Below are 13,608 nucleotides of genomic sequence, written 5' to 3' on the forward strand. Positions count from 1 at the left end.
CCTTTACCATTACCAATAACAGGACAGGTTAGCCTTTTATTGGGGGGGGGTGTATGATCTTTATTCACGATAATCCATAATCCTTATGGCTTCTTTAAATGGGGGGGCCAGATAAAGTGATTTCATTTCCAAACAGTAAAACAGACATGAATGGAAATACCCTCAAATAAAAAGGTGACAATCTGTAATGTCGCCTCATATGAAACACTTCAATCTCAAATCCAAAATGTTGGAGTAAAGACACATAAAATGTTTGGCTTCACTATCCAAATAAATACAGTGTTCAACCTATAAATACAATTTCATCCATGAAACAATATGAGTAAGACATAGAACAGTTAGAACATTGTACCAATGTGTGGCTTCCCTCTAATCCACCCACCCAACCAAGCCCGTCGTCCCATTCTGCAGCTAATTCCCCAGGCCTATGGGTGCTCACTACTCTGGACTACACCCTTCTCACGGCGGGCCCAGTCATTAACGCATAACAGGCTAATGACATGCAACGCAGGCTACTAATTTTGGTTAGGGCTTAATGAAATCAGACGAAAGCTCTGGATGCGTGTGCACAACACAGAATAGCAATGAGCCAAGGCCGACTATTACTCAGTCTCTTTACGGGGGAACAGAGAGAATTGACCATGGCCTGAGCACCACTCTACAACTCAAAGACTAACATAGGTAGCAAAAGTAGGGATGGTGTAAAGTAATTCTAAGAGTACAGAGGATAGAGAAAAACATTCAAATAGGATTTATCCATCAAAATAAAACTCTCATACATTAGCAACAGTTAATCTAATCAACCATCAGTGAGGGACATCTACACAGTTGCATACCTATCAAATACTGAAGGCTAACTTCTTAAAAATACTGTATTTTAGTACTACTGTAATACACTTGTGTTCCTTCACATTCAAAACACACAAAAAAAGCTATTTGTAGAATAATTTCTATTTATTAACATTGTTGCCCTTGAACATTCAAAAATGTTCAAGAGTAGCCTAATGGCTGCATGAATGAAGTTTTACAACAGAGGCACCGTAAAGCATATGACAGTGGACCAGGGCCAGAGAGCTGGAAATCCACTTACATCCAAGGCAGTCATCACAACCCATAATTCCCCAAAGCAGTCCTCCATAGTCCACATCACGGAAGGTTGGTGGCACCTTAATTGGGGAGGACGGTCTCATGGTAAGCGCTGGAGTGGAAAAAGTGGAATGGTATCAAATACAAACACATGGCTTCCATGCGTTCGATACCATTTCATTCACTCCATTCCAGCCATTATTATGAGCTGTCCTCCCCTCAGCAGCCTCCACTGGTCCAGGTCCCAAAGTCCTCCTGCCCACGCCTGCCTTTCACTCGCTCCTCCAGGGCTCGGAAGTCCTCCTCTGTGACTGCATCAGCCTTGAGGACCACAGCCTTCCCACCGGCGGGGTCCAACCTCAGAGTCATCACGCAACACATGTCCACAAGGCCCTGCTGACACGCCTTCATCCCTGCGTCCTTCCGGGCTGGGTCTAACTTCGACTTCTCAGCCGCTGAGAACCCCAGCAGGCCCGTCAGAACCTGGTCTGAGAGGTGAACGTCCATGTAACCAGTTCCATCAGAGATTGAGGCGCTGACCCGCCACTCCCCCTTACTGCATTTGAGGTTCCCTTGCAGGGTGACGATGAAGGCTTTCACACACACCTCACTCACGCACTCCGGCAGGCCTGAGGCGCCCACAGCAACCTGTTGCAGCAAACACAGGTACGTAAACGGGGATGAATCGAGCGTCACAGTCGCCACACTCTCTGGGATATTGGTTGAGAGCCTCTCTGCTCCTGCCACAGAGGGCTGGCCTGTTCCCAGTTCTCTGACACAGGTACTATCTCGTCTTTGCTCGTGTCTAGAAGCTTTTGGCTCTGGTGGGAAGAAGCAGCTCATGTCCTCATCCAAAACAGGATCATCCCTCTCATCAAGGGAGTCAAAATGGCTTTCGTTTCTCATGTCATCTAATGGTGGAGCGTAGTGGTTAGATACTTCTTCCTGCCTTCTCCTCAGGTTGTCTCTTTGATTATCTCTCCTGTTTGTCAGTTGGATTGGGCTCTCCTGGAAAATCATACCATCAAGCTCATCCAGGGGAAGGTCATCAAAGTCCTCATCTGGAATGTCCAAATTGTCCAGTTCAAGGACCTCATGGGGTGAAGAGCTTACGAGTAGAGAATCTGCAAGGCTTTCAACGCGTTGACTCTGCAACGAGGCATTTCTGTAAGAGGCAGAGGATTCCTCACTGCGGGTCCTGTAGCCACTCTCCAGGCTGGGTTCCACACTCCACCCCACCTGCCTCTCCTGGGTCTCCAGGCTGGCCAGCAGCTCCAGGTCGTCTGATTCCTGGTTGTCAGCCTGCTGGTTAACTGGTTGTGGGACCTCTGGCTGCTCGGCCGGACCCTGTGGCTCCTCCTCAGGCAGTCCCAGAGCCCTGCATAGCACCTTCCCTTGAGAGTGCCTCTCACCCAGCTCCTCCACCTCCCCTCCCAGCACCTTTACGTTGCCTGGCTTCAGCAGTAGCACCCCTAGCCGGCAGGTTATTTGGCCCTGCAACTGCAGTTTGACTCCTGGCTTGAGGGTGGTGCTGAGTGCAGGGATGGGCTGGTACTCCATGGCCTCCAGGGTCTGCACACCATCAGTGAGCTGCAGCAGCAGCATGCGTGTGGGTTTGGCCTCCCAGGTCCGCTGGGTGGCCTGGGTGACGGCTGACACAGCCTCGTTGGTGCAGTCAGTGCCCCTCCAGCGCTGAAGCTGGCCATAGGCAGGCTGGCTAATGTCCAGTAGGGAGTCCAGCTGCACGCAGAAGCTGCCGCTGAGCTCCGACTTCTGGGCATGAGATAGCCCTGCAGGGAGCACAGAGTGGGCCAGGTCACGTAGATCGGTCAGCAGCCACTGATCCAGGACCTGCAACGACACAAATGTTACATTTGTGTAAAGAGCTTCAATTCATTTGTACCGGAGTTGAGAAAAATGGTTAATGAAATGGTACCTGCTGATTAAGCTGGTGTTGAGGCAGGGGGGCGCCTCCTTCCTGCTGCAGCCACTCCACACATGCCTCTAACCAGGCGAAAGGCACCTGGACCTGCCAAGAGGACTGAAGCCAGGTCTGGGTTGCTAGCACATCCTGAGGGCTCATCCCCTCTCTGTCAAGTGGTGCCACTTAACAGTTGACCAGATAACCTCCAGGCAATTTCTCATAGGCCTACAAAGTGCCAGAGGACAGAGTGAGAGCAGACTCACTGGCCATGCAGATGACAATCTGTGTACTGAAGTATAATAAGATCGCGACGGTTGTTTTCAATGGGAATGGAACTAAAAGAGAACATTCATTTCAGTAGTCTGAAGAAACAAAAAGCTAGTGTTCATGCATGTATAGGAAAGCAAGAAACTCAGTCAGAGAAGTAACTTAATATCAAACAGTGACAGAAGTCACTTAAAAAAAAGAGAAACCTTCATTTACTTACAATGGTTTTTAGTCTTTCTGTACGAGAAGACTAGTACAGCTGCTTTTCGTTGGGCGAATCGCCAAGGCGCCAAAAATTTGGAGGCAGAATAGAATGAAAATGTTTGTGGAGCTTAGGCAAGCTCCCGTAATGCTTTTTTTGACATTTCGCGAAGCATACTAAAGGTGTGATATCTACATGTTAGAACTATGATAGAATTAGCAAGATACATCCCTATATGAACATAACTAGTAAGTATTCACATTATCAGCAAGACTGAAAGCGAAGCCTGCTGCAAATCAACCAAACTATCTAGGTACAGAAGAATGAGTTACCAAAACACTAGTTACCACAGACACAAAGTCATAAACCCCGCCTATTTCTAAAATGTTCTTCTTAAAATCAGATTTGAAACATAACTCCAACCTTAACACTAACCAAACTGCTAACCTTATGCCTAACTCTAACCTTAAAGTATGACCAAAAAGCACATTTTTGTTTTCATAAATTTGTACGATAGCCAATTTTGACTTTGTGGCTGTGGTAGTGAAAACCGGAAGGCATCATCACTGCAATCCGATACCCTTGGCACGTCCCTACCCTAAACCCTACCAAGCCCTACCTAGGGGGTATGGACGACCCAAGGATCCCTTACAGCACGGACCACGGAAGAATGAGCGACAACATCGTTTGAGACACGCCTCCATCATGTGAATGGCATACGAGCTGTCCAATGCTTGCTCTTTATTTCCAATTCAATCGAAGCGGCTACATCTTTCTTCAGTGCACTTTTTCAGAGCCATTTTTGTGCTTGCGTTCTTCGTCAGAGTGAGAAGGGTCGAAAACGAGTAGTGCAGGTCTGTTTTACACACATTTCTATTTAGCTCTGTAACAAATAAATTACATGTTAATGCGATGGTATGAGCAAAATCATTTGCGTAACTACATGTCCAAAGCAATGCCAGCCATGCATGGCTAGCTAGCAAATGTTAGCTAATTATTGTATCCGGTGTAACGTTAGCAAGTTACTGTAGCTAGCTGTTTTCATCATAGCTAGCTAGTTTACACGGCTACATTTATAATAATCGTCAATTGTAGATATGGATTTCATAGGTTTATTTAAAGTTATACATTGTTTCTTCATGCCCATAACTACTAAACTAGCTACCTACATAATATTAACATCCCAACGGCTAGCTAGTTAAACAACAGAAGCTAACGTTAGCTAGCCAACTGAATGCACTTACTGGCTTCCCAAGATGGATGCTAGTTTGTTCTTACTCGCATAGCTAGCGTGCACATTTTCTCGTCTAGCCTAGAGAGCTACCTACATAGTTGGGTTCTCAAACGTTATGCGCACATCATTAATCTAAACGGAATGCCCGATGAGCAAACGCATACTTTTACCGTAATTAGCTAAACATGTGTCCAGTGTAGCTAAAATCAAGATTATTCTCGGTGCGAGATGGTTCTGAGACCAGCCCATTGCATTGGCATTCTGTTGTCCAGACTCGGATTTCGACATTGTGCCAGGTCGAATATATTGTCAAATGCAACGACATTGAAACTTCACTCATGCGATTGACATTAAATGCATAAATTAAATGTGCATGTGTATCAATTAATTCCGCATCAGTATGATTAGTTCAGTAACGTAAATTGTCATCTGTTCTCCTCTGTGTAGGCCGTCATTGTAAATAAGAATTTGTAGTTATTAAAGCTTACATTTTTATTTCCAGAATTGTAAAGAGTTCAACTCAAGCATTAATTTGAATCAATGCTGTTCCAGATGCTACACCTCATCACATCTGCTGTTTTATTTTCTGAAATGTGTCATTACCCAACCTTATTCCGCATTTATTACAGTTTTGTAATCGTATCAGTGTCATGTAAGATTATTCTTGGGCACGGCTTTTTATGGCACTAGCTAACGTTAATCAACCTAAGCTTTTTCTCAATAGGTTAGCAGCGGCTCTGAGACTTGTTACGTTCCGCCCATAATACGCCCATCTTCTTCCAATAAATAGCGGTAAGTGTTGGTTACCAGGCTAGTCTGCCATACTGACTGTTTCGTCAGGTCTGAAAACTCAAATCTCACTCATCTCACTCATCAAGTTACATCGACCATGTCCCCCCACAGCCAGTCAGACCGAGGAGCCCTCTCCTTTCTCCCCACTCTTACCTGCTCCCAGGACCGAGGTGCCTGGCCTACCCTGCCCGGTGTTAACTGACAATGGAGACAGAAATTGAACAACAAGAAGAAGATACGTCATTCAGCAACACAGAAACCAACGGTGAGTTATAATCCCTTTGTATTAATTATATGTTACTAGTATATCAAATGAATATGAACAGTATAGTTATTTTAAATAATGTAATCTGTATGGCGCACCGTCTATGTCCTCTCCTGTATTCATTACTTATTTATCAATGGTCTAAAATATAAGCATTTCAGTTCCAAAATTGTAGCTGCCAGATGTGTGCCAAAAAAGTTCAGAGCAGATTTTTCCTTCTCAGGTAAGCGTCCTGCTGAGGACGCTGATGAGGAGCAGTCCTATAAGCGCTCCAGGAACACAGAGGACATGGTGGAGCTCCGCATACTCTTGCAGAGCAAAGTCAGTCCGCTTTCTGTTCCTCATTCACAATCTCCTCATGGTATTTCCTGCAATGTAGCCTGTCCTCTTTCCTCCCCAATTTTTTATTGAACCTTTGTTTGACCAGATCTGGGAGTTTAACTTTTACAATTTTCTACCCCCTGTGGTTCATTGTCCGATTTAATGGCGTCAAGATCCGTTTACAATTATGTAGTTTGCTGATGTCTTGAGGATTTTTTTAAATGTTGTATCACAATAAGTTTCATATCATCTGACTTCTCTCATTTTTTTGTTCAGAATGCAGGAGCCGTGATTGGGAAGGGTGGTAAAAACATAAAATCCCTGCGCACAGACGTGAGTACATTTACACCTTTTCTTATTGGGGTAAACGCGGGTTATATTAACAGTACCCACCCCCTTATACTGGGATGTACTTTGGGAATGAATGATTTTAATACTTTATATGTGAAAGTTGAGACATTTTACATTTGGTAGTTGGCCTTAAGAAAATGGGTCTGTTAACTGTGGTTGGGGAAGTAAAGCTATGCTGTTTTGGGGTAACAGTTAATGCAGGGATATGTGTATTGAGACCTGCTTTACACCGGTTATGGTATATTCCCTCCAAAGTGTAACGTCATTGTAATCAAATGGCGCCCGAAAATCAATATGAAACAGCTGGCCTTTTTTTGTTTAATGAATAGTGATATTACTACCAGGCATCAGCACCGCTAAGACTGTCATTAATACTTGAGTGGGCCCAGTGTATTTTAGGGTAGAGCTGTTATAGCACCCAAAGCCAATTCATCATTCTATAGGAAATGTCTTGTATATAAACAACCTGGCCAATTCTCAACTAATTTCATGTCATTACCTCTCTCTATCTCTACTCTCCACTTCTCCCTCTCCTCTACCACTATCCCTCTCTCACCTTCCTCTCTACATCTCCCCCTCCTTTTCTGCTCTTGTTCATTCTACCGGTCTTTCTCTCTACCTCAATACCTGTGTCTTCTCCTTTTCTAGCTCCACTTCTGCACTCTTAAAACAAAAAATCTCAGAGAATGAAATCACAATGAAGAATATTAGCCTGTATTAAAATGTATTCCTCTTCCCCCTCCCTCTTCCCTCTCCTGTTTTTTATTTTTGTTTATTTTTGCCCACTTCCTCTGTTGCCCATGTTCTGGATCGCCCCTCCTGCGCCCGCCCACCTGACACCCTGGTTGGCCCTGCCCATAATCGTGCCCCTCCCTAAATGGGCGCCTTACTTGATTGACATCTGTGTGCTCGAATGGCCCCTGCCCATGCCACGCCCACGGCCCTTGCAGTTCAATGCCAGTGTGTCAGTCCCAGACAGCAGTGGGCCTGAGCGGTATGTCCCTAAGCTCCTCCCTCTCACTACCTGACTACAGGAAATAAACAAACAAACCTGCCTCTGTTCTAGTGACAATATCAAAATCTGCCTCTGTTCCTGTGACAAACATGTAAACTTTCCTCCATTTGTTCAGTGACAGCATTATAAGCCTCTGTTTTTAGTGAGGGTTTCAACAAGTACTTTAAACCTGCCTCTGTTCTAATGACCGTATTTCAACATTCTATATTTTATTTCAGTGACAGTATCTTTCCCTTCCACGTTCCTCACCTCCCTCCTTCTCAGAATCGGTGTGCTGGTCTGTTTTAGTTTCTCACATTCCCCCCCATACCCTCTTCCTTGTTCCCGCTTTGATTTTTGTGGGCGGTTTGACCACTGTAATTACTGTAAAGAATGTTCTGCCATAGAGCAGCTAGGGTTCAAGTGTTGTATGTCTTTTTCTTGTCTTTACTCTTCATATTACCTTTGCCATTGTTGAAACTGTTGAACATGAACTTATTTGTCACCTCATGCCTGTGGCCCATGCCCTTGCCTTCCCTCAACATCCTTCTGTCCAATAGTGGGGAGCATAACTCTCTGTTGCCCTGCCAACTCTCACCCATCTTTAAGTTAACTTTAAACTGTTCCATAGTTTGATTATTTTTTTTTGGCTTCGGCTACTACTGTCATCTTGTTTTTTTATTTTTTTTTATTGACCTTTTGTTCTTTTTTTCTCCCCCATGTTGAGCCACAGTACAGTTCCTTTAGTGCGATGGCAGCAGGCCCCATTGGTGCAAACCACCCACCAACCTTTCCTCCCCCTCCCTCTTCCAGCGGTCACTAAAACACACTTGCTTTCTTTGGGTTCCTTTTACCTGTTTTTTTGTTTTTGTTTTGGTTCCTCTTCTTTGTCAGACACACTTTGAAGGGAGTTACTTTTTTTCAGTCTTTATTTGTCTATGTATGGATATCTGCTGCTACGATATAGATATCAATGGGTTTTGGTCTGTCCATTTCTATTCCTCAGTTGTGATTTTGGAGGGTGCACATGGAAATATAATTACTAGATATGGCCGCTGGTACACTCTTCACAGAACATTGACTTGAATGGGAATGCTCATTCTAGTAAATCTATTTCAATGGGAGTGCTACCTGGTTAACCCCCCACAGCGGGGGTGGGAGGGAATGGGTTTTTAATTCTTTATTAGACGGTATGGTTGCTGAGGGAGAGTTGACCTCGGCTTTGAAATACTGTTTGTTTCCTCTATGTCCCTCGTCACCATTTGATTGGTCCTCCTGGGAATGTTCTGCACTGTGATTGGTGGCTCTAAAGAATTCTGAGCATCGGTGCGGAAATCGAGACAGTTGGAGACATCCTGCTCAAGATCATCCCTACTCTGGAGGAGGTGAGCATGGGTTGGCGATGAGCCTAATGGCTGCCTACCATTTTCAATGATGGTCCGGTGGTAAAGCTAGACATTGAGTGTGTTGATAAAACAAAACATATAAATATCAAATGCACAGATCTGAATATGGTGATGCTAATGTCCTTTTCTCTGATTGCCCCCAATCCTCCTTAGTACCAACAGTACAATGGGATGGACTTTGACTGTGAGCTGAGGCTGCTGATCCACCAGAGCCTGGCAGGTAGCATCATTGGTGTGAAGGGAGCCAAGATCAAAGAGCTGCGGGAGGTACAGTTACGCCGAACTTCTCGCCTGGGTCATGTTCAGTAGCTAAAAAAATGGGAGAACATCTTAAAACCAGGGAGATAAACCTGTCCCATAAGAATGCACATTTTCCTTCGAGCTTACTGTAGGTGACCCTGATTCCATGTTTTTCTGTGGGTTCTTCTCAGACCTATGGCATTGCTTTGTCTTATTTGACCAGTGTTTACTTTGACCATTGCAGAACACCCAGACCAACATCAAGCTGTTCCAGGAGTGCTGTCCCCAGTCCACAGACCGCGTGGTTCTGGTCAGCGGCAAGTCTGAGCGTGTCGTCGAGTGCATCAAGATCATGCTGGATCTCATCGCTGAGGTTGGTGTTCTGATCAAACTGTTGGTTCTCTTATCGAACCATTGACTGAGCTGTTTAACATACCACATACCAGTGTGAAAACCACAGCCAGTCAAATGTAGAAATTGAGTCATCCTGTCCCCCTCAGGCTCCCATAAAAGGGCGCACCCAGCCCTACGACCCTAACTTCTACGACGAGACATATGACTACGGCGGCTTCACCGTGATGTTTGAGGAGCGTGGGGGTGTTGGTGGTGGTGGACGGCGCCCCATGGGGGGCTTCCACATGCGAGGCGGACGTGGTGGCGGAGGGTTTGACCGGATGCCCTCTGGGCGAGGTGGTCGAGGTGGGCCTATGCCCCCCGCCCGCAGGGACTATGAGGAGATGAGCCCCCGCCGTGGACCCCCGCCACCCCACCCAGGAAGAGGGGGAAGGGGAGGGAGCCGTGGCCGCAACCTGCCACTGGCCCCACCACACAGAGGAGGGTAAGAGAGCTACACCACCTCATTGCCATCTCTTTCTCTAAATCTCTTACAATCCATTTTGCTTTGTTTACATCGGTTTGCTCTTAAAGGTGCAGCAGATATATGATCCCATTTAAGTATGTATTTCATTCATAGTGTGTGTGTGGGCTCATGTATGTGTTCCATTTCCACGTTGTTTGCAGAGATGACCATTACTCCTATGATTCCTATCGGGGCAGTGCAGATGACAGACAAAAGTAAGTACTTCTCCTGCAGAATCCCCTGGTTTGGTGTCAGCCAGTCAGCACTGTGGTCAGGCAGCCAGTCAGCACTGTGGTCAGGCAGCCAGTCTTGCCTGAGACTGGTCCCATCAGTGTCTCAGCTCTGCCATCAGTCTGTCATCACCTCTTACTTTTGTGTGAATGCTGTGTTTTTCTCTGTCTGTGTTGTTTGACTTGGATCAGAGATCTGCTGAAAAGCACTCTCTGCCTTGTCAATATTTTCCTCAAGTCAGACTTGCATTTTCTCTCTATCTCAGCAGTGACAGGCGAGGGAGACCAGGAGATCGCTATGGTGATAACATGGTTAGTGACACATGACTAAATGCATGCAGCAGTCCTCTTGGCATTTATTGGCTGAAAGCATCATCATAGACTGAAAAGGCTGTTGGTCTTTCCTAGACAATGATTGCAATTTCCTGATAATGACCACAGCTAACCATACAATAAATCCCAGCAATACATTTACCACTAACATGAAATGTAATAAACATGAGTTTACCACAGTAAACCATACCATAAACACAGGTACAGGGTAACTTACCCACAGTTATAATTACCCATACCACCATAACCACTACCATCTACTCAATCATGGGGGGGTGGGACTATGCTGTGGTTGCTAGGTGTTAATAATAACGCTTTGTTATCAGATGAGTGGGCTCTCTTTGAAAGCTGGCAGAAACTGCCTCCGGTTGCTCGGCAACTGATTTTTGAATCGCTTGTTACCCTGGTGACTGAGGAGCCTCTGAATAGCAGGTGAAAGCTGTGGCTGATAGAGTTGCAAGCAGGGGGAGGGTTCTACAGTATCAAATAGGGGCTTTTGGACAAGCTGGGCAACTCAATCATGACCATGCAAGGCTGGGATTGCATGCCGGCCTTGCGTGTATACAACAGATCAGAAGGAAATCTGTGATGTGGGTTTAACCCTGCTCCCTCTCTTTTCTGTCTTTCTGCAGGGTGGGGGTGGATATGGTGAGTTGTTCTGTTCTTCCTATCGGGTTCTGTCTAGAAGGCCAGTCTGAGTTCTGTTTGTCATTGCTGTCTCCAGTGGCACATAGAAGGCTAGTGGTTCTCCAGTGTATGTTCTAGAACCTGATTTCAGCTGGTCTACTCTATAAGGCTACTATTACACTGACTCAAGTCTTGAGCATATTGTTTTACACCAGGGCTTCTAGTCTACTATCATTTTCAGGTATGTTTATATGGGATATCATCTTTAAAATGTGTTGGTCTACTCTGTGTATCAGGTTGGTAAATACTTATTTGTTTATGGTACCAGTCTGCTGTGGATGTGTAGATTTAAGCATATTTTCTAATAAACTTCAACCTGTAAGGCCAATTTCCCTAAGTGTAGATCTATTTTCTCGGTCTCTCTCCTTTCAAACAGATAACAGCTCGTCCTGGAACTCCTATCAGTCTGGTGAGTATAGAAATGCATCTCGGCAGCCTGGTATTCAATGTTGTTAGCTCATGGTATCATTAAATATGTTCCGGTTCTGTTAATAGAACCTCCACACGTACTCAAGCTTTTTCTCTGATCTCTCCTTGTCTGTGTTAGGTGGACGCGCTTCCTATAATGATATGGGAGGGCCAGTCATCACCACACAAGTGACGATCCCCAAAGACGTGAGTGTATAACCAGAAGGATGACTCTTTACCTCACATACTCTGTTCACATACAGCAGGGGTGTCAAACTCATTCCATGGAGGGCCTAGTGTCTGCGGGTTTGAGTTTTTCCCTTTAAATTAAGCCTTTGACAAATGACATACAGAGTAATGACTTGGTCTGTCTCACCCACCATGGCCTATGAAACCCTAATGCAACACAACACTCACATTCTCTCTCACATATTTTCACACTTTTCTTGTGCATCACGTTCTGTTGACTGTGGAGTTGTTCTCTCCAGCTGGCCGGCTCCATCATCGGTAAGGGAGGCCAGAGGATCAAGCAGATCCGGCATGAGTCTGGCGCCTCCATTAAGATCGACGAACCACTGGAGGGTTCAGAAGACCGCATCATCACCATCAGCGGCACCCAGGACCAGATCCAAAACGCTCAGTACCTATTGCAGAATAGGCAAGTTCTGGATGCCCTCTGAGTGAATAGAGATCATGTCTGCCTTTCTATACATTCTCCTCCCTGTTTTTAACCCACATTTTGATCTCAAAATATATGTCTAGATGTGTATATATATATATATTTTTTACCCTCTTATTTTATTTCTCTGTCTGCTGATGGTGACTAACCACTTTCCTCCCATGCAATGTGCAGGTAGTTTGAGCTTCCCTTTGGGAAATGTCTGTGTATTAAATTGATTGTACAAGAATTCTGTACAAACTATTATTATATTGATACGAAACTGGAGATCAATATTTTCATTGGTAATGTCTGGTTTTTGAAGAATATGATTGGTGAATTGTGATTTTATGACTTAAGAGCCGTTTCAGTGTGAAGCAGGGAGTGGACCTCTTCCCTGCCTGTTGCTGTGTGGAAGACTAGTGATTTTGTTGTTTTTAGTTAGATGAATCGACAACAAATCACAGTCTGCCAAACGGCACAGGCTCCTCCTCTTCTGTCTCCCCAGCAACCCTCAGCCTGTCTCATTGCGCAGATGCTAATATGCTAACGCTGCATCGTAGCCATGGTGACTAACCCTGCCTCCCTCCCTCTTCCCTCAGCGCACTGCACCTGCTCGGACACCAGGACTAACCCTTGCCTCAGACTACGCCCACATCCTGTGCTCTCTCTTTCTCTGACTCTCGTCCCCCTCTCCCACCCCAACCCCTCCTATCTATATATCTTAATTGACTCCTGCGAATTCTCTTATTATTTTTTCTTTTTACTCTTTATATTTCAGTGTGAAGCAGTCCTCTGGTCAGTTCCTCTAAACAAGGAGACTCAGATTGAAGCAAATCCCCTGGTTTGTGGGCATTTTTTTTTTTTTTTTTTAAGGGCAACATTCCTGTGCTTAATGTAGACGTTCTGCATTTTTAGAGTGTAGTTCTCTACTCCATCTCTTGTATCTGTATTTTTAAAACACATTTGTCTAAATATTTGGAGTCTCCTGAGAGACTAGTGAACATTATCTATTTTTTTGGATGGGTTGATTTCTATGGTGTGTTTGTCAGTAGAGTAAGCCTGTCCCGTGTGTGTGTTCTCTCTCTGTGTTGGAGTTTCTCACCCACCCCCTTACTATCACTCAGTGCAACGTGCAGAATGTAAGCTTTTTTTGTTGTTGTGGTAAGGAACATTTTATGATTTTAAAAAAAAAATAAATGTAGGAAATTGAACTTCTTGGTTATGTTTTTCAGTTAATTAAATATATTTTCAGGATGCATGCGGGGTGGGGGATTATAAATACACAAGTATCCTTATTATTCATTACGTTTCCTGGCTGTAAATGTTTTTCCCGTCAAAGTTTGTACCG

The 13,608-nt window shown here is 44.9% G+C and overlaps 2 protein-coding genes across 3 annotated transcripts; one reads left to right on the forward strand and one right to left on the reverse strand.

Annotated features, from left to right (window-relative positions):
* Nucleotides 1-728: 728 nt before the first annotated feature.
* On the reverse strand, nucleotides 729-4,179 carry rmi1 (RMI1, RecQ mediated genome instability 1, homolog (S. cerevisiae)). Its single transcript, XM_029717688.1, has 3 exons — nucleotides 3,498-4,179; nucleotides 3,023-3,235; nucleotides 729-2,937 (listed from the first exon to the last, which is right to left on the reverse strand). Exons 2-3 carry the CDS (start codon nucleotides 3,167-3,169, stop codon nucleotides 1,306-1,308), a joined length of 1,779 nt encoding a protein of 592 aa, XP_029573548.1. The 5' UTR covers nucleotides 3,170-3,235; nucleotides 3,498-4,179; the 3' UTR covers nucleotides 729-1,305.
* Nucleotides 4,180-4,197: 18 nt separating this feature from the next.
* Nucleotides 4,198-13,562, forward strand: LOC115164840 (heterogeneous nuclear ribonucleoprotein K). 2 transcript variants are annotated; one of them, XM_029717689.1, is made up of 17 exons: nucleotides 4,198-4,333; nucleotides 5,438-5,505; nucleotides 5,617-5,770; nucleotides 5,994-6,091; nucleotides 6,368-6,424; nucleotides 7,393-7,436; nucleotides 8,749-8,821; nucleotides 8,996-9,109; nucleotides 9,327-9,455; nucleotides 9,583-9,920; nucleotides 10,103-10,156; nucleotides 10,438-10,483; nucleotides 11,137-11,152; nucleotides 11,568-11,600; nucleotides 11,739-11,806; nucleotides 12,088-12,257; nucleotides 12,860-13,562. In XM_029717689.1, exons 3-17 carry the CDS (start codon nucleotides 5,710-5,712, stop codon nucleotides 12,888-12,890), a joined length of 1,332 nt encoding a protein of 443 aa, XP_029573549.1. In that variant the 5' UTR covers nucleotides 4,198-4,333; nucleotides 5,438-5,505; nucleotides 5,617-5,709; the 3' UTR covers nucleotides 12,891-13,562. The 2 variants fall into 2 exon arrangements, with proteins under 2 accessions (XP_029573549.1, XP_029573550.1); XM_029717690.1 differs by having other exon boundaries at nucleotides 13,039-13,562.
* Nucleotides 13,563-13,608: the final 46 nt, after the last annotated feature.

Source organism: Salmo trutta, chromosome 27 (assembly GCF_901001165.1).
Source record: "Salmo trutta chromosome 27, fSalTru1.1, whole genome shotgun sequence".
NCBI lineage: Eukaryota > Metazoa > Chordata > Actinopteri > Salmoniformes > Salmonidae > Salmo > Salmo trutta.

What these genes read in the sequence shown, in the direction of transcription:
- rmi1 (XM_029717688.1), bottom strand. Translation starts at nt 3,169, where the DNA reads ATGAGCCCTCAGGATGTGCTAGCAACCCAGACCTGGCTTCAGTCCTCT. An exon ending in AACACCAGCTTAATCAGCAG is followed by an intron (nt 2,938 to 3,022) that starts GTACCATTTCAT and finishes GTGTCGTTGCAG; the next exon opens with GTCCTGGATCAGTGGCTGCT.
- LOC115164840 (XM_029717689.1), top strand. Translation starts at nt 5,710, where the DNA reads ATGGAGACAGAAATTGAACAACAAGAAGAAGATACGTCATTCAGCAAC. An exon ending in CAGCAACACAGAAACCAACG is followed by an intron (nt 5,771 to 5,993) that starts GTGAGTTATAAT and finishes TTTCCTTCTCAG; the next exon opens with GTAAGCGTCCTGCTGAGGAC. An exon ending in TGCTGGATCTCATCGCTGAG is followed by an intron (nt 9,456 to 9,582) that starts GTTGGTGTTCTG and finishes TGTCCCCCTCAG; the next exon opens with GCTCCCATAAAAGGGCGCAC.